A 19972-nucleotide genomic window follows, 5' to 3' on the forward strand; every position below is an offset into this window, starting at 1 on the left:
GCTAGCTGGGAGTTCATTTGTTACAATACAGCTCTGGTAAAAATGACAGGCCGATAAAGGAAGATGAGACAAGGGAATGAATTACAAAAGACAATTCTACTTTGGGACTCTCAACGCAGCTGGAGCTTTTGGGGGGAGACAATGAAGCATATTTATGTGACTTCATTTATGTTTTGATCTACATTCTCAGCAATTTAATGCATTATTTATTTTGGCTTATAACCACTGTGAATGGCTTTAAGTACAATAATATGCTTTTAAGGTTTAGTACCACAATACTGAAATACTAAAGTAAAATCATCATATAAATTATTTAGCATAAATACACTAAGATGATATGTGCACAATTATTCTTCAGTACATTTGGATAATTCTATGTAAGCTAATGATACCACCTTACATTGACAGCTACCACACATTTCCAGATCCACTCTTTCATCTGGACAATCTTCACACTAAAAAAAAGTTAACTAACTAATGCATATCATAAACTAAAATCACATTGAGGTGAAAGGTAAGAGTGTGTTTTCAAGGCTGGGAGGCCTAAAGTGCAATGGAAGGAAGACCAGCTTTGGAGTCAGAAGGTTCAAGTTATAGTCCTGGCTTCTGTCATTTTATGTGATCTCAGGCTGAGCCTGTAGGCCTCAGGGTATTCCTTTGTAAATCAGGGGGTTAGAGTAGATGATTTGTGAGGTTTCTGACAGCTCTAAATCCATGACTTATGATCTTAAAAATATTTTTAAATTGTGTTTAAAAGAATTATATTAGGGGGCAGCTGGGTAGCTCAGTGGATTGAGAGTCAGGCCTAGAGACGGGAGGTCCTAGGTACAAATCTGGCCTCAGACACTTCCCAGCTGTGTGACCCTGGGTAAGTCACTTGACCCCCATTGCCCACCCTTACCACTCTTCCACCTAAGAGCCAATACACAGAAGTTAAGGGTTTAAAAAAAATTTAAAAAAAAAAAAAGATTTATATTAGGGGATAAATGTTTTCTTGGCCATGTTCCTGCATAAAACTAAATCTGAAAGAAATCTTATCTAATTTGAAAAACAAAAAGAAGGTAAAAGAAGGTTAATTTTGGTAGACAAAATATAATTTGGCAGAAAAATAATCATATTTTTACTTTTGTGGTCTTGATATATATATATACATATTTTTTTTTCAATACAATCAAATACTACTTCTCTGAATAGCTATGTTTTTTTGTAGTAATTTGTTTACCTTTTTCCATTAACAAAAATATATTTTCTCTCTCTCATTTCCCTCTTTAAAAAAGAGATTCTTGTAACAAGTATGCTCAGTTGAAAACAAATTTTCATGTCCCAAAGATATATGTCTCAATTTGTACCCTGAGTCCACCACCTCTTTGTCAGGAGGTAGGTAGCATGTTTCATCATGAGTCTTCTGGAATCACAGTTGTTCATTTGCATCGTCCAGAGTTCTTAAGTATTTCAAAGATTTTTGTTTTTACAATATTGTTTATCATATAAACTGCTCTGGTTCTGTTCCCTTCCCTCCACATCAATTTATAGAAGTCTTCTTGGGCTTCTCTAATGCTGTCCCCTTAGGCAGTTCTCCTAGCACAGTTGTGTGCCATAACTCATATAAAGTAATTAATGTAAACATTCTAATGGGCACCCCATTAGTTTTGAGTTCTTTTTTTGCCATGTTAAGAGATGAACAGCTAGAATTTATAGAATGCTTTGAAGTTTGCAAAGTATCCTCTAATGCTAATAACAATCCTGTGAGGTAGATGCCATTATCCTCTTCATTTTACAGGAAGCTGAGTCTCTCAAAGCAAAATGACTGCCCCAGGCTCACTTAACTAGTCAAATGACTAAAGCAAGCTTTGAACTCAGTTCTTCTCCAAGTTCTGGGCTCTATCCCTTCTACTATATAATTGATGAAATGGATAGGGATTCACTTGCATATTTAGTCTAACAAGAGTTACCATCAGTGTTATACATGGATTACCAGAACTGAATGTCATGTTTAAGACAGTGTCTTGAACATTATAGGCATTCAATAAACAATTAACTGAAATTAAAAGAATATATTTTAATAAAAGCCTACCTAAAATAATTTAATCTTTAAGGGTTCAGATTTCAGGAATCAGGGACATCAGTGAAATAGTCAATTGCCATCACACAATATTATAGAAGATTTTTAGTTACTTGAATGAACTCATTCAATTATGTTCTAGATAAACATGCAATTATTCTTCTAAAGTCCATCAGATTTGTATCTTTTATAGAAAGAACTTATCCAAAAGCTCTTCAGCAGCATTTTTATCTGTAACACTAAGCTGGGCAGTTCTGTTTTCACAAAGATTTAGGTCCACTTGGGTTTTCTCTCACATTTCCAAAATATGGAATGATGGTTGGTTTTTTATATGTAGTTATTAAATATTCTTTAATTTATAGAAGCTCCAGACACACAAAACCCTGTCTGTCTAAGCCACCTTACCCTGTCTGGTCTGGAATAGATTATTTTATAAAGTCCTTACAGGAAAACATTTTAAACAGTGTAGATGTTTAGGTGGCCAAAGCTTTCCTTACGTACAAAATGGATTTAAAACTCATAATTTATTTACTTCTCTTGGTCTTTTCTAAAACAAAAAACCCACAGATACATCACAGAGTTCTCCTTTCAGAAGTGGGAAAAAAAGAGGTTGCTTAACAGGAAACAATAATAAACTTACCTTGGGAAAGGCACTGATTTGCCAAGGCAACCTGACCTGAATGCAGATAGAGATTAAGACGTGTGAAGATGCCAGTCAAGGAAGGAATAGTAATGAAACAGAAGGCAACACATGCCTAAAAAAGAAGGGGAAAGATTACCATTACACCTCAGGACACATCTCTGCTGCCAATATGGTACCTCAAATTTTCTGTTTTTTGGATAAGTAGATTTTTTTTTTAATAAATGCTTTTAAAAGCTACATAAAAAAAAAACATTTAGAAGAAAAAGTTTCTAAGTGCTCCTCAAATCTGCATTTCCAAATGAAGTGTTTCTTATCAGATACATGACTATGTGAGAAATACAATTAATCTTTTAATACAATTGACATCAACTTTCTGGCAATTCTCCTGCAAGTACTGCTGCTAATGAAAAATTAAGGAAAATTCATTCATTTCTGGGTGATTTGAAAAACCAGTATTAAGAGCACTATACTACTTAACAATTGTTTTATGTTATTCTTTTACTTTAATGACTGTTAAGAAGTCAAAATCTGAATAAATCATTAGTGTCTTAAGTCTAGGAATCACTTTTCTTCAGAATGTACCCGGACAAATGCAGCGGTCTTCCTGGAGTGATTTCCTTTCATTACTCTTCTTGTTTCCATTGTCAACTGGTTCACACTCTGAAAGTTTTTAGTAAAAAAAAAAGTTTTAGTTAAAAAAAAAAGTTAAATGTCAATGCAGCTCTATAGCTTATAATTAACTACAGACTAAATTAACTACAAAACACATCTTTCATAAGGGACTACAGACTACTGTCTAAAGTTCTATACTAAATTTATGTAAATATAGTTCATATGAAGAATATCTAAATGTTTCCAATGCACTACTGAGCCTCATCAAGCTGTAAAAATAGTGAAAATATACCCTCTTAAATTTGGTTTAATCAAAACACCTCAATGAGAAGGATAAAACAAATAAAACTCATCAAATTAGCAATGCCTATGAAATGGCAAGATCAACTATTATACCCAGAATAAATATTTGGAACAGAAATTCAGATTTTCCTACTCCAGCTGGCATGGATATCAAATATAAGCATGACGAATCTCTATACTTGATCCAAGCTCAAAGTTTGAAAAAATAAAAATCTGATTTTATAAGATGCTTCAAGTCTGGCAGCAAACCATCACCCACAATAGTTATGCATCATTTAATATGTAACCAAAATTTAATCAGTCTTATTTTATTCCAAAATTCACAAACACCAAATAAAATGAGCATTTCTATGTATATTGTATAACAGAAGGAAGGCACTGTGCATGAAATAGTCATAGATCTTTTAACAGACTATATTTTCATTCTAATTTCTGTTTTTTGAGTATAGCAATAGTAATTAAGCTTTGAATAAATCAAAATACCTACAAAGTTATTTAATCTAGAAGGATTATGTCTTGTCAGAAATAAAAAATAAAAACAATAATCACCTCCTTTTCAAAAATCACACAGGCCTGCCAGTTGAACTTAATCACTTCAGGAGCCAAATCTATGCCGGGACTGAAGGAAATCCTAATTTTCTTGCCTACTTTTATTTTCTATTTCTGCTATGGAAGTTTAATAAATAAGCCATTTGAAATCAGGAAACCGGGGAACTGATCAGTTTTATTACTAAATACCTAAATAACTCATATTCTCAAGACAACACTGAAGTCTCTCCATCTATAAGAAATACAAAATGAAGTAATCTGACTAGGTGGATCCCTCCTTTGAAATTCTTTTGACTTGAAGTTAACCCCAACAACAAAAAAAGATGTTTCCCTTTAAATACACAAGTGGAAAGGCAAATAAAGCACATGCAATCTCTTTTCATAAAGGTGCTAAAAACTGCTAGAATAATCTCTTCTTTTTATTTTTTAATAAGGGCCCAAGGCTAACATTTATAATCAATGTAAGCCATTTAATTGAAGTTCATTGGCATCCTTATTTGGAGACATACTGAAATGGTATCATGCAAATTTTAAGGGAAAACTTAAGTGGATAAAAACTATCAAAAATTAAGCAATGATTTTGTTAACATTAGTGAACCCCACTTTCCTAACCTAGAAAGCAACAGCAATGGCAGACCATTAAAAACCCAGATTCAGGTCTGTGTATACACTTACATGAATTAATTGGACAAGAACGGGTTCCAGATTGCAAAACATTGACCTGGTTTCCACATAAAAACTCAACTGTTGCTCAAAGTCACGACCAAATGAAACCTAGAATCAGATAGAAATATGAGGATAAGCAATAGCCTCTTCTTTCAAAAGCTCCTGATTGATTGGATTTTAATGATAATATAGTAGTTAATACTGTGTTGGTATACTCCCCTATCACAGAATAAGTGGGAAACAGACCATTCAAGTAGAACACATAAAAGAATATTATAATACTCTATCAATAAATACTTATCTGGTTAACCTAATGTGTGAGATATTATGCTAGTTTCAGCAGCTAAGAAACAACATTTCCCTGGTAAGCTCACAATTAAACTGGAGAAGGAAAACATATGACATAATATGTAAGTGCCAAAATCAGAGGCATAGACAATATGTGTATAAAGATTTCTAATGAAGGAAAAATTATCATGGGCTGGTGTTATCTAGAATCAAAGGAAATGGAGACAAATTAAAGTCTTAAAGGATAAGTAAGAATTAGAAAGGAAGGAGGTGAGAGAGATACCCTAAGCAAGGGGAAGGAAAACATCAAGGGAGAGAAATGATTAATTGTAAAGAGAATGTAAGTGGCTCCTAAAAGATTTTTGAATACTTTTTCACTCTATCAAAATCAGTCACTGAATGATTAGTGCCAACTATGCTAGGTTGTATCGGAGATACAAAATTATAAGACATCATTTCCATTTAAGGTAATTTTGTAAAAACTTAAAAATCTAGTTGGGGAAATAAGAATAAAGTGTGTGAAACAAAAAACACAAGAGGCAGCATAATTAGAGGCTAAGCTATGTTTAGGGACTTAAATAAGTATAATTAAGGAAAGAAAATATCTATGTGGGCTGAAGTACCCAGAAAAGGTGGATTTATTAAGGAGAGGAAATGAGGCAGACCTTGAAGGATGAGTATATTATAAATAGGAGGAAAAGAGAGAGGACAATCCTGAATGGCATAGCATTGTGCACAGAGGTACATATTAAGCAATGGAAGAAATTAAGGGTAGTGGCATAGCCAAAGCAGAAGATTCATACTGAGGAATAAATAATACATGATAGACAGGGGGCCAAATTTGCAGGGCCTACAAGCAGATAAATTCAGATTTGATAAAGAAGATAAAAGGGATTTATTACATGTACCTTGAACAACTAACACAATAAAAGTGGTGTTTCAGATATAATCTGATAAATATACAAAAAGATAGATGGCAAAAGCTCATAGACCAGGTCTGACTCAGGTAAATTCAGTGGTTCATATCTGGGACTGTAACAAAATGAGACATTTATTTGCCATTGAACAGTTAACAGAAGGAGGTTTACTTAGTCATAGTATGAAAAGGATCCTCAACAAGGATTTGACATTGGTTCAGGTAAATGAAGTCTCCCCTCTCCTCCCAACCCATACCTACCCCTGTTTCCATATGGAAATACATCTAGTTAATAGTTTGTGTTAGATCATAGGTATGGTGATTCCCATGGCAGTGGGCATCTGCCAAGTCTGAGGGGACATTGACTTCTGGTGGGCTCAATTTCTTAAGACCTAGGGTATAATTGAAAAGCTGAAGCTTAAATACTCTGTCCACATAATGAGAAGACAGAACTCATTGTTGCTGAGGAAGTTTGAAGACAAAAGGAGAAGAGGACAACAAAGATGAGATGGACAGATAGTGCCATGGAAACAATAAATATGAGCATAGACAACTTCAGGAGATATTGGGGAATAAAAGAAGAGAGGGATGTGATTGAAGAACAACTGAAAAGTTTTATCAGCAGCCTGCTCAAGCCTTATCCTCCTTGACCAATTAATAATCAAGGATAGTTTCTTTGACTTTAGGGAACAACCAGCCAAGCTTTTATGGCAAAGTCTTAAGAAAATTTAGTCTAGCTAATATGGCAAGGTCTTTCTTAGTTTATATTATTCCTATTACACTAAAGAAATACTGTAAACAGAGAAGACAGATTAGGTAGTTTTTGCAGTAATCTAGGCATGAGGTGATGGGCAATTGGACTGCAGAGATAACAAAAGGAAAAGAGAATAAAAGAAAAATTCTTGAAGAAAGAATTCTGCCAAAGGAAGAATTTACAGAATTTGATGCAAATATAAGGGATCAAGGAAAGGGAAATAAAAAATAAACTCAAGATTCCGAAACTGAGAAATTAAAAGACTAATGATGCTATTGACAGAAATAGGGGAAATGGGAAAGTCACCAAATCTGCAACAAAAGGAGAATCCTAAAAATAACTTATTTTTATTTTCATTGCTAATTAGAATAAAAATGTCTGTATTTTTCAGTGTCCAGGATAAAATGATTCACGTTGCTAGGAAGTTTAATTGCTTTCAGAGAGGCCGAGTAGACTTTCTCATTAGGGTAGTACCTAGAACAATGTATCTGGGATCTAATACAACTCTCTGCACACTCACTGGGCTTTTCAAAGATAATCATGATGAAAATGATAACTTATTACCATTACGGGTATTATATTAAAAAAAACAAACCTTCAAAGACATTAGGATACTTAGTCCTAAAGCATAGCTAGTAATTTCATAAGAGATATTTCCTAGGATTAAAAACTGACTTTTTAAATATTCCTTCTTACTGATATCTATAACATAATTTTTAAAATACTGTTTTTAATTGACAAATGGTCAAAGGATATGAACAAGCAATTTTCAGATGAAGAAATCAAAACTATCAATAATTATATGAAAAAGTGTTCTAAATCACTACTGATTAGAGAAATACAAATTTAAACAACTTTGAGGTACCACCTCATACCTATCTGATTCACCAATAGTAAGGGAAAGTGACAAATGTTTGAGGGAATGAGGCAAAACTTGGACACTAATGCATTGTTGGTGGAGTTGTGAACTGACTGAACCATGTTAGAGGGTAATTTGGAACTATGCCCAACTATGTATTTCCCTTTAATTCTATAATACCACTAATAGGTCTATATACCAAAAGAGATCATAAAAAAGGTGGGGAGAGAACCAACTTGTACAAAAATATTTATAGAACCAAAAGAAAATTGTATAAGCAGCAGTAATAGTATACGACAATCAACTATGAAAGGCATAAAAATTCTAAGCAATACAATGATCCAGGAAAAATTTGAAGTACTTATGACAAAAAATGCTGTCTACTTCCAGAGAAAGAACTGTTGGAGTCAGATGCAGATCAAAGAATACTATTTTTCACTCTGAAGTTTATGGTTTTATTTTTTGAGATTTTAGATTTATATGAGTATTCTCTTACAACAATGAACAATATAGAAGTATGTTTTTATGATAGTACATACAAACCCAGATCAAATTGCTTGCCCTCTCCAAGGGGAGAAAAGGGAGAGAGGGGCAATTTGGTTCTCATAATTTCAGAAAATTTATGTCATTTTTTAAAAAACCTTACCTTCCATCTTGGAATCAATACTGTGTATTGATTTTAAGGCAGAAGAGTGGTAAGGGCTAGACAATGGGGGTTAAGTAACTTGCCCAGGGTCACACAGCTAGGAAGTGGCTGAGTCAAATTAGAACCCAGGACCTCCTGTCTCTGAGCCTAGCTCTGAATCTACTGAGCCACCCAGCTGCCCCTCTCAGAAAATGTATGTTGAAAATTGTTTTTACATGTAATTGGGAAAATATCTTTGAATGAAAAGAAGTAAATAAATAATATAGGTAGCATTTATATAATGCACAAATACAATTTATAAATTTCTTTATAGTTATTATCTTCTTACAGGAACCTTTTGAAAAAAGGTTATTTTTTTCATTTTATCTAGAATAAGGGTTTTAAATCTGGGATCCATGAACTTAGAAAAGAATATTTTGATAACTGTATTTCAATAAAATTAGTTTCTTTTGTAAGATTAAGTATTTATAATTTAAAAACATTCTGAGATCATATGCTTTAAACTGGCAATGAAATCAATGCCAAAAAAAGACCTCTTAATCTATAATGACTCAAAATTTACCTCGGGATTTGAGGTAGCCACTATTCTCTAATTTCAATTAGTTTTTCAAAATCTCAAAATGGAATGGATTATTAGGGGAAAGCAGTGAAAAACGAATTAAAGGAATTTTATGCCAGCAACGGCCTTTTCAAAATTATGTATCTGTTTTTTTTGAAGCTATTTGTCAGATGATCTCCTAACAGGAACTATACTGAAATCCTCCTAATACTGTTGCAATCCTAGGTGGTAGCTCATGGATGACCAGTGAAAATGTGAAAAGAAACTTCTCATCCAAGAAGCTTCTCACTTTTCCCATCTTTGAGTGTATGAATATGTGGTGAGTAGTACAAATACTACGAAGAAGTTGATCATCAATTCCCTCCCCCGCCCCACCATCTTTATCCAAAAGGAGGTTTAGCACTGGTTTCCTCATCATGGCTACTAGAATCCTTTTGGATGCTTCTTCTTCCTTTACATTCGTTTCTATGATTTTCTGAAAAAAACAATGCAAAACTATAAATGCAACATTATAAATGAGTATCTAAATCAAGGGGATAGTAAAATGTACTCCTATATTTTCTAACATGGGCTCGTGAATCTCACCCATTATCAACATCTGATTTTATATTTCACTTCATATAGCCAAGGCAGTTGGATGAATATGATTCCATTTTCACAGTTAACTAATTATTTTAATTCTTGCCTTGAAGTTAGCACAACAGAAGACATTACTAACACATATGGGAGTTTGTAAAACAAAATATGAATCAAAATGATGACAAGATATTAACAATGACTGAAGAATTTTCTAAATAATTCTAATAAAAATAGAAAATTTCCATTTTAAAAAAATTTCACCAGAAAACAAAAATCAGTTATACTATTTTTTCTGCAGATATATGTATGTACATATATATATATGTGCTTTTAAAATGTACGAAACCTTTACTCCACCACCACTTACCATTTTTATAAATCCATTAATTAAAACTGCCAACATTCTCTTTTCATCCTCAAGGGTGAGTGCACTGTAAACAATGGATTTACATTACTGGCAATGGAAACAATTCCTTTTCTCAAGCAAATATGTTTAAAGTTAAATAACCAGGGGGCAGCTGGGTAGCTCAGTGGATTGAGAGCCAGGCCTAGAGACAGGAGGTCGTGGGTTCAAATCCGGCCTCAGACACTTCCTAGCTGTGTGACCCTGGGCAAGTCATTTGACCCCCATTGCCCACCCTTACCACTCTTCCACCTATGAGCCAATGCACAGAAGTTATGGGCTTAAAAAAACAAACAAATAAATAAAGTTAAATAACCAGGCTATAAAAAAAATTAACCTAGTTTTTTTTATCACAACAAGCTAGATATTTTTATCTTCTATTTGACTGAAGATAATATCAGTAATGTCTTTCACATTCCTCAAATGACATTTCTTTATTGGTATTCCTTTGTAATATTATAAATTTCATGCAACAAGAAGCATTCTTTAAAATGCAAATGCTATCAAAAAGTACAGTTCAGAAAACTCTGAGAGACGTGAACATTTTTGCCCATCTCTATAGAAACAGATCATTTTGAATAAATAGATATGGATTTCCCCTCAAGGTTTTAAATAGATATTGACCTAGAGCTATTTATAGAATCTATATATCTATATAAAACCTCAAAGAAGGAAAAAAAAGATGAAGTTGGGGGGAAGAGGGAGAAAATAATCTTTTAAATAAGGGAGATGGAAGAATTTTTAAAAGTTGGATAAAAGAATGTCTCCTTCCTCTCAGGAAGTTATTTTGTTGCCTCACTTTTCTTTTCACACACTCACCTACAACCCCAAGGGCTTCAATATTTCTACTGTCTATTACAGACCTAACCTATTTCCCTCATTTACTATGCAATTCTTGCTTCCATTTTCCTCTATGGTGAAGGCTATTAATATTCTAAATGGTAACATTATTCATGAGTTGGAAGATATTGAAAACCATGAATATGTGGTAGTGTTATTCCTACACCAAAGGACCAAAATGACATCATTGGTGATGTCTTTTGACTCATGCATAAATTGGTTTTAAGTGAGGCAGAGTTGCATAAAGTCATTGGTCTTGTCCAGAGTTATCCAAGTCCAGTGGCAAGACAAACAACTGGAGATGGCTCAGGATGCAGCAGATGACCTTAGCCTCTTTGATGTCTAACTAAGTTCCAAGCTCTCCACAGCATAATGCTTTAGCTGCCTTCCTGGTCATTAGAATAAACTGTTCTCACCTGCCCCTTCCATGAGGGGAAGTCTTCACATGCCTTAGGTAGATACCCTGCAACTCCCCAAAAGGTAGCCCATCTGCCAAGATGGTTTACCAGGGTGTTGCCACTGCACATGCCACACCTTCTTGGAGCCACAGTTGAGAGCTGGGTGGCAGGTGAACACCAAAGGAGGAAAGCAGCTCTGAAAAGGGCTTGGCAAGCCTTCACACCAGAGAGAGAAGTCTCCCCTGAATATATGTAGCTGACTCTAAAGTAATCAAACTCTTAGTGATTTGGTTTGAAGAAATTAACTTTCAGAATATGACCACCAGCTATGTAATTTTCATATAGATTTTTAGTGATTATACTTATATGATTTGAGAATCTTGGGGAATAAAAACTTTAGGTCTCCCTTAAATGGACCCACAATGTGATGCTTGCCTAAAAAAATTAAAATGGCAAAGTAATCATTTGACCCTTTCCAAAGGATTCTGAAAGGATTTTGAACCCCAAGTGTGATGAAAGTAGCTCTTTCAGACTCTAGTCTAGACGATCTACAGAACAAAGCTGTCCTTCACTTGAACAATTCCAGTATTTTGTCTGAATTTGAAATAATTAGCTGGTAATGAGCTTTAATTAAAATGATATATTGTCAGATAAATGCTCTGCTACCTGCTGTTAAGAGAAGACTCTCAAAGGCTTTTCATCTCAGTTCACTGAAATATAACAGGCTTTTTTCCCCCTAAAAAGTCACTTAAAAAACCATCTGCTACTTCATTTCTGCCTTTCATTTATCAAAAGATTATTCACTGACTTCCTTCCCATAAGCAAAAGCAACAAAATACCCTCATTAGCTCTTTGTTAGAAAAAAACCTTAATGGGCTGAACAAAGTTATAACACATGAAGATAGTCAGGGCTGCAATTTAAAATAATAATTTCCTAACATGAACTTTTGAGGTATCCAACTAACATAGACCACATGAGAACCTAATGGATCACAGATATGAATGGGATCTTACTTCACAGAGTCGTGCATCGTCTTACAAACATGTAAAAGAGCATTCAAGATGACAGGATCCTTGGTAGGTTCTTGCTGATACCTAAAAAACATTTGAAGTTACAGGGTAAAAGTTAGAGGGAGTACTGGCATGTTCTAGGGTAATGAAAAAGCATACTCCCAGGCCAAAAAAAAAAAAAAAAAAAAAAAAAAAAGCTTAACTAGTTAGAAAAGAAGCATTTTTATCTAATCTGCATCAGAAACAGTTCAGTACCAGATTAGCTAACATGACAGCAAAAGAAAGTGGTGAATGTTAGAGAGGATGTGGCAAAATTGGGACATTAATGCATTGCTGGTAGAGTTGTGAATTGATCCAACCATTCTGGATGGCAATTTGGAACTATGCCCAAAGGGCTTTAAAAGACTATCTGCCTTTTGATCCAGCCATAGCATTGTTTGGATTATACTCCAAAGAAATAATAAGGAAAAAGATTTTTACAAAAATATTTATAGACATGCTCTTTGTGGCGGCAAAAAATTGGAAAACAAGAGAATGTCCTTCAATTGGGGAATGGCTGAACAAATTGTGGTATCTATTGGTGATGGAATACTATTGTGCTCAAAGGAATAAAGAACTGGAGGAATTCCATGTGAACTGGAATGACCTCCAGGAATTGATGCAGTGTAAAAGGAGCAGATCCAGGAGAACACTGTACACAGAGACTGATACACTGAGGTAAAATAGAATATAATGGACTTCTGTACTAGCAGCAATACAAGGATCCAGAGCAAGGCTGAGGGACTTATGAGAAAGAAAACTAGACACATTCAGAGGAAGAACTGTGGGAGGAGAAACACAGAAGAAAAACAACTGCTTGAACACATGGTCTGATGGGGATATTATTGGGGATGTAGACACTAAATGATAACTCTAGTCCAATTATCAATAATATGGAATTAGGTCTTAATCAATGACACATGTAAAACCCAGTGGAATTGTGTGTCAGCTACGGGGGGGCTGGCGGGGTTTGGGCGAGAGGGAAAGAACATGAAACATGTAACTATGGAAAAATATTCAAAATTTAAATTTAAATTAAAAAAAAAAACAACAGCTCAGTTCACCAGTTAAGGAAAAGGTCTTTTTTTTGTTTTTATTTTTTCAAGTAATACTTACTAGTTCATACATGCTTAAAGTTTGAAAACACGATAAGAATTCCTTAAAAATCAGCCCTGTAAGTATACTGCTGATATGTTCTGGGATATACTCAACATATTTTCTGTGTATACTAACTGCCAAGTAAAAGCATAATTTAGAACTAAACAGAAAATAATAACAAATTATTGTAGCAGAGAGTTACATAAATGAGAATACTCGTATTAGCTCCTAACCATACAGAACATGTATTTTGTAAATGAGGCATATAAAGGAGGTTATGAGACCCTTTATCTAGGTGGTTTAACACAGCTAAATGATGTTGCTTTAAATAGGATTGAATGACCCTGTAGCTGGGTGTGGTCTGTGTTAAACCAGTTGACAGGCCCCACCACTTGGTTGATTCCTCCTTCACAACTGACTGATGAGAAAGTAAAAGATTCTTCCCCAACTGTCAGTACTAAGTAAACTCAGTTTTTTATATGTAATGAGTATTAGTAAACTCAAACTATTAAAGATGTTATAACTGACTGCAATTTGTTGTGATGTTGATCCTGATGATAGAAAATCAATAATCACTTGAATGAGCCTGATGAAAGAAAGGAGAAGTTTTAACTGACACTTTTCCCCTAAGAATCTTCAACACAGATCAGGTCAGTACAGGCTCCTCTCTTTTTAACTTATTCAATGAAGGTAAACAAGGATAGGAAAAGCATGGGTTGAAGTAAAGAGGAAAGAGGGATTGGGAATGAATCCTAGAACCTTGTTTAACTAACTAAGCCTATAATAAATCTTCAGGAGTTTTCAGGTGAAGTTGATTCACTGAACCTGCCGGGCTAGTTGCCTTTGCAGGCCTAAAGGCCTGACTTTAGTTTCTGGATGTTCTAGCTCAATTCAAGTTGGCTTGACTTAACAGAGATTATCTTCTTGTTGATGTTTAGAAAGTTGTATATTATTGATAATGTTTAGGAATGGATACTGATAGCACTGGATAAGCAATGAGCCTAAATAACTATTCTTATAAAGTATAAGTTAACCTTAGCTCAAAGACAATTTTGAAATGCCTACCCTCCCACCATTCTCCAGACTGAGACCCTGAGAATCAGTCTCAATTTATAGGGTGCTCTTAACAGACTTTTTGGTCTCATACCAACTCATGCCACCCCTGCATTCTGCATTCCAACCTCAATAACTGGCAACTATCCTGGCCCAATATGGCTTCTTACAAATTTGCACCAAGCAATGGTGTAAATTCTGCCACAACCACTAAAAATTGCAGCCATTTTTGAAAAGAGGATCTGCTCATAGGATAATAAGAATAATTAGTTAAATGTTCTGGCCTTTGGAGCATCTGAAGCTAACAGAAAATAAAAATCTCAGTTCATAATATAAATGGTAAAGAGAGGTAACTCTGTTTTTGAAAACAAGTTAACTCAGAAATGTATAAATAATAATTATGCAAATATGTTATTATTATTAATCTTTCTATTTGTTTTCTATTCTAAAACTATCACTATGTGACAACAGTAATGTTATTTTAAAGTATTAATTCATGTTATCTTATTATAATGGAATATATAAAACATGTTGTAAATGGAAAGGGGGTCTACAAAGTGAATACATATTTCTCATCAATATATTTGACTCAAGAGTATCCAAGCAATTATTGAAATAGAATGCATTTATACTTACTTAATAAAAGCTTCCATAATGCATTTGCAAACCTCTACTCGGACATTCTCTTTTTGGAACATATCCAGGAATGGCAAAAATTTCTCCTAAAAATAACCAAGTACATCTAGTTTACATGGATTACTGGAAAGATGTGATAGAATATTTCTCTGAAGATGTTCTTTTTAAACAAGAGAGATTCCCATCTATCCCTTTCCCCCCATCTTCATCTTTATCATCATTTATTTTTCCCTCCTCTCTTTTAGTCTATGATGGAGAAATGGCCCTTCTTTTTTCCAAAGCCAATTCCTCTAAATGTCCTGTAAATTCTATTCTCTCCTCTCCTATCTCCCCCAGCAGATTACCACTACTTTCATACATCCCAATCTTCAGTCATTCCCTTTCTATTGGTTCCTTATTTGCTAACTACAAAGTCTCTCCTTTTCTTAAGAAAGCCCTCCCCAGATACTACCAGCCCCATGAAAGTGCTATCACAGAACAACCATTCACCAGAGTTGGCATTTCCCTCAAATTATTAATGCATCCCACGAGAAAAATTACTTTGCAGTACATGACTTTTGCTCCAGAAGAATGTAAGCTAATCGAAGGCAGAGACTGAATCTCTTTTTGTCTCAGTGTTTGAGTAACTAATCCAGATCCCTGCACAGTAGGTGCTTCATAAGTGGTTGCTGAATTGAATTGCTTTTATTTGATTGAAAATTTCCAAGGAGGCTATTACTATAGGCCAGACTAGCATTTGTGAATTTAGGTAATATATTTTCAATTTTCCAAAAGTTTTAGATGTTTCATTTGGGAAACATTGGTTTAAAGTCTCTCAAAGTTTTTTTTTTATAACTTTGTGATCATATGGAAATAGTAATGTGAATCTATTCTGATGGTCCAAGATTTTACTCTCTCCCCCATTTCCTTATTCATCCTTCATAGAGATTCATCTTCCTAATGATGAGATCTAGCCATGTCACTCTTTTCAAAAATCATCAGGGATTCCATGATTGTTCAAGTTCTTTTGCTTAGCACTGAAGGTACTTTAAAATTAAGACTCTCTTCTCCCTTTCCAGTTTTATCCAATACTACTTATCTCTATGCCTTTGTACTACTCAAGCTAAGCTGAAATACTAAACTTTTGGCATGCCCTGTATTTTCACAATGCTAGAATGATTTTATTCCTCATGGCTCCACCATTACTTAACAATCAATTTTTTATTAATTTATTTATACAAAATGCAGACTTTCTGTCTAAGAATTAATAGAGCATTTATTCCAAGAAGAAGAGCAATAAGGACCAGGCAATGGGGGTTAAGTGACTTGCCCAGGGTCACACAGCTAGGAAGTGTCTGAGCCCACATTTGAATCCAGGTCCTCCCAACTCTAGGCCTGGCTCTCAATCCACTGAGCCAACTAGCTGTTCCAACTATCAATCTTTTAAAAATTCAACTCATATACTTTCTCCTCTCGAAAAAAAATGTACAACTGACTAAATATTAACACTATAAATACACATACTCTAAACCTCTCAACTGTCATATTCAAGCACAGTTGTATCAGTTTGGGTTTTTTGCCAAGTTGAGAAAAAGGGCATGAGGATAGAAAACAAGGGAGGGGCTTTTATGTAAATAGCAAAGTGACAACATGAGGCACCCAGCCACCATAGGTCCCCCTCAAAAATAGGAAAAGAGGTAGCAAAAACGGGGGGGGGGGGACTTCCAAAAGTTTCCAGGAAAATAAGAAAAGCTGTGAATAAAGAAAAAAAGATTACAGTGTGAGAGAAACAAAGGGTAAAGAATATACAAACAGCAGCAAAAGTTACACTAAAAACAACACAAGAAATCTTGAAAGATATGCTCAGATGAATCACAAAACCCACTTAAGGAAAAAAGCTTAGCAAAAATATGACAAAAGGAATAAAAGAACAAATTGAATGAGGCTAAGAAATCTCAGGGGGGAACAATGGAAAAAAGTGGAAAAAAGTAGAAAATAGTTTATAGGATTTAATTTCACTCAACTCAAAGGAAAATTAATACAGTGAACTAAAGAATGCTAGATAACAGATGAAATGGAAAAACAAGCTCAGAAAAAAGCTCAATTGGAAAAAGGTTTGGAGGCGAAGTAGGATAAAATGACCAATTTGGACAGCAGATCAAGGAGAAGAACGTCAGATTTACTAGTGTCCTGGAAGACATCAAAAAGGAAAAGAATCTGATTACTGTGTTTGAGGAAATTATTCAATTTAACTTCCCCAAAGTGTTTTTAAAAATAATAAGGGATGTGTATTGTAGTGTATTGTACTTTGGAAGCTATAGCCTAAAGCAGTGATTCCCAAAGTGGGCACTACCGCCCCCTGGTGGGTGCTACAACAATTCAGGAGAAGCAGTGATGGCCACAGGTGCATTTACCTTTCCTATTAATTGCTATTAAAATTTTTAAAAAATTAATTTCCAGGGGGCTAAGTAATATTTTTTCTGGAAAGGGGGCGGTAGGCCAAAAAAGTTTGGGAACGACTGGCCTAAAGAGTAAACTCCATGTCTCTGCAGTTGACATGGAAAGTATGTCTGTCACTTTGTCACAGTATAGCAATGTAACTGTAGCTAAACAAAAACCTCAAATTTATCAGGAATAAGACAAACTACCCAATCCTTCTCTATCAGTTATATGAGACCTAACATCAAGTTGAACACTGAGTAAGGTTTATTAAATGTTTTTTGTTCACTCATTCCATGTTCTAGACTGGGTTCTTAACTTTCTTTGCATCACTGACACATAGTCGGTGGCAATTTTGGTGAAACCAACTGAACTTTTCTCAGAAAAAAAAAATGTAATTCTTACTTTCTGTCTTAGTAACAACTCTAAGATAGAAAGGCAAGGGCTAAGCAAACAAAATTAAGTGACTTGCCCAGGATCACACAGCTTAGGAAGTGTCTGAAGACAGATTTTAAACTAGGTCGTCCCAAATCCAGGCCTGGCACTCTATCCACTGTGTCACTTAGCTGACCTAGAATAATGCCTATTTAAAAACTTCATAATTAAGACCTAAGGATTCTGATTTAAGACAAGTGATCAACCACAACTCCAGACAACACATGAAGAAACATACTATTCACCATCTCTAGATGGAAAGGAAATGAACTCAGAGTGCAGAGTGAACTATACTGTAGGAGAAGGGGGTGATGGCTAATGTAGGAATTTATCTTGCTTGACTATACCTATTTGTAAAGGTTTTTTTTTCCTAGATTTCTCAATAGAAGAGAGAGGAAGGAAGAAGAAGATAATTCGGAACTGAAAAAATAAAATTCAATGTTAAAAAATTATAACTAAAAGAAATGTTAAATTTTAGTTAGAGATTTATAAAAATAAAGATAATTTTTTTCCCATTCAAGTTCACATACTATACCCCACTCTTTTTTTTAACCCTTACTTTCAGTCTTAGAGTCAATACTGTGTATTGGCTCCAAGGCAGAAGAGTGGTAAGGGCAATGGGGGTTAAGTGACTTGGCCAGGGTCACATAACTAGGAAGTGGCTGAGGCCATGCCCCCCCCCCTACTTTTGAAATCTCTAAGAATCCCTGCCCTATAGAAAAGTTAACAGGTTAAGAATTCACACATCATGGAAAATTGGTTTCAATGAGGGAATTCCATAAAAGGACCAAAGATCAGGGAGAAGAATTGGCTCAAGAAAACAACAGTTTTGCTATTTACATAAAAAGGGAGCATTTCTTCAAGAGTAGGGGTCTAGGTTTAAAAAGGAATTCTTTATTCCTTTTTTAATTTAATGGGGGACATGGAGGTCCTCTTACCATAGAGATGTGTAGGGATTAACCAGCCCACAGTGACAGGAAGTAGAAACCATTGAGAGAGGAAGGAGGAACCATAGAGATGGGAAGGATAGGTAGAAGAAGGATATAAAAGGCTGCCAGCTCCAGCTGGTCAGTCTGTCAGTTGTTGGCAGGGCTGGCAGTTGTGGGGAAGTTAGCTGCTGGGTGTGACCTGGGAGTTGATTGCTGGTAGTGTAGATTGGTGTGATTAGTGGCTGGTCGGGAGATATATACATATATCTGCCTGGTGAGCTGAGCTGAAGGGTGATCAGCTGGACTTTCTCTAATGGCAGTTATAAATAGATATAGGTAGTTTTAGGTAGTAATTATAGGTAGTTATAGGATAACTAGTATGGACATTAGGAAATTTTCTTTCTCTATCTCTTTCTTATATTTCTCCCCTTCACTATATTCATTTTGCTATATTCTTTTACTATCTTTATTTTAAATAAACTAAATTGTTAATTGTTAAAAGCTGCTATAAGTTTTCTTTTTTCTGGTTTAAAGGGATAATATTAATTTACAACTCTGCTATATTCTCATTAAAACTTAAATTATTAAAAGCTTCCCTCTTATTTTGCCAAAACCCCTATTTTAACCTTTACATAGGTCTAATGTCACGGTGAAATTCTGAGCTGAAAGGAAGCAGAATCAATGTAGTAGGTAGTGCTGGAGGATATGGGCACAAAATGAAGTAGAAAACAAGCATAAAACAAAAGTTGGAAGAGAGTGAAAACAAACTTTTGTCCTTTACCATTTTTACCTAGTGTCAGTTTTATGGGAAATACTAATAATGCAGCTTTCCAGAAAATAGCACAATAATTAGGATTCACTTAGTCAATTATAACCAAAGAAAACTATAGAAGCAGAATTAAAAAATGAAACTACTGTTCTGGAAACTAAGAAGCTATTACAGAATTTGATGGCACTGCTAGAGATATCCATTTGCATACATACATAGATGTGCGAGTGCGCACGCGCACACACACACACACACACACAAGCATACACAAAAATTATAATGACTTAAAATCCTCACTTACCACTGAGAAAAGAACTGAAAAATCATGAAAGTAGGCGATAATTGTCTTAATTATTGAATGAAGCTAAAAAACAAAATGTACACATTTTATTCAATACATGCATAACATATATAATAAACATTTTAAATTTATATATAAGAGGAATAGGTTTGGGATATAAAAGGAAATAGTTCAAGGAATTATTTGTTCTGTTTATGGTTTCTTCT

General features: G+C 34.6%; 1 protein-coding gene across 4 annotated transcripts in view; it reads right to left on the reverse strand.

Moving 5' to 3' along the window:
- Positions 1–19972, reverse strand: part of VPS35L (VPS35 endosomal protein sorting factor like) — a 112307-nt gene that overhangs the window by 33017 nt on the left and 59318 nt on the right. For 2 of the 4 annotated variants that reach the window (XM_044660399.1, XM_044660383.1), the window contains 7 exons: positions 19767–19829; positions 14915–15000; positions 12092–12172; positions 9804–9867; positions 4845–4943; positions 3288–3365; positions 2703–2817 (listed from right to left, as the gene is read on the reverse strand). In XM_044660399.1, the coding sequence (XP_044516334.1) occupies positions 2703–2817; positions 3288–3365; positions 4845–4943; positions 9804–9867; positions 12092–12172; positions 14915–15000; positions 19767–19829 (586 nt within the window). The remainder of the gene's footprint in view (positions 1–2702; positions 2818–3287; positions 3366–4844; positions 4944–9803; positions 9868–12091; positions 12173–14914; positions 15001–19766; positions 19830–19972) is intronic. The other 2 variants (XM_044660391.1, XM_044660377.1) reach the window with 1 other exon arrangement.

The sequence above is a fragment of the Gracilinanus agilis genome, chromosome 1 (assembly GCF_016433145.1).
Source record: "Gracilinanus agilis isolate LMUSP501 chromosome 1, AgileGrace, whole genome shotgun sequence".
NCBI lineage: Eukaryota > Metazoa > Chordata > Mammalia > Didelphimorphia > Didelphidae > Gracilinanus > Gracilinanus agilis.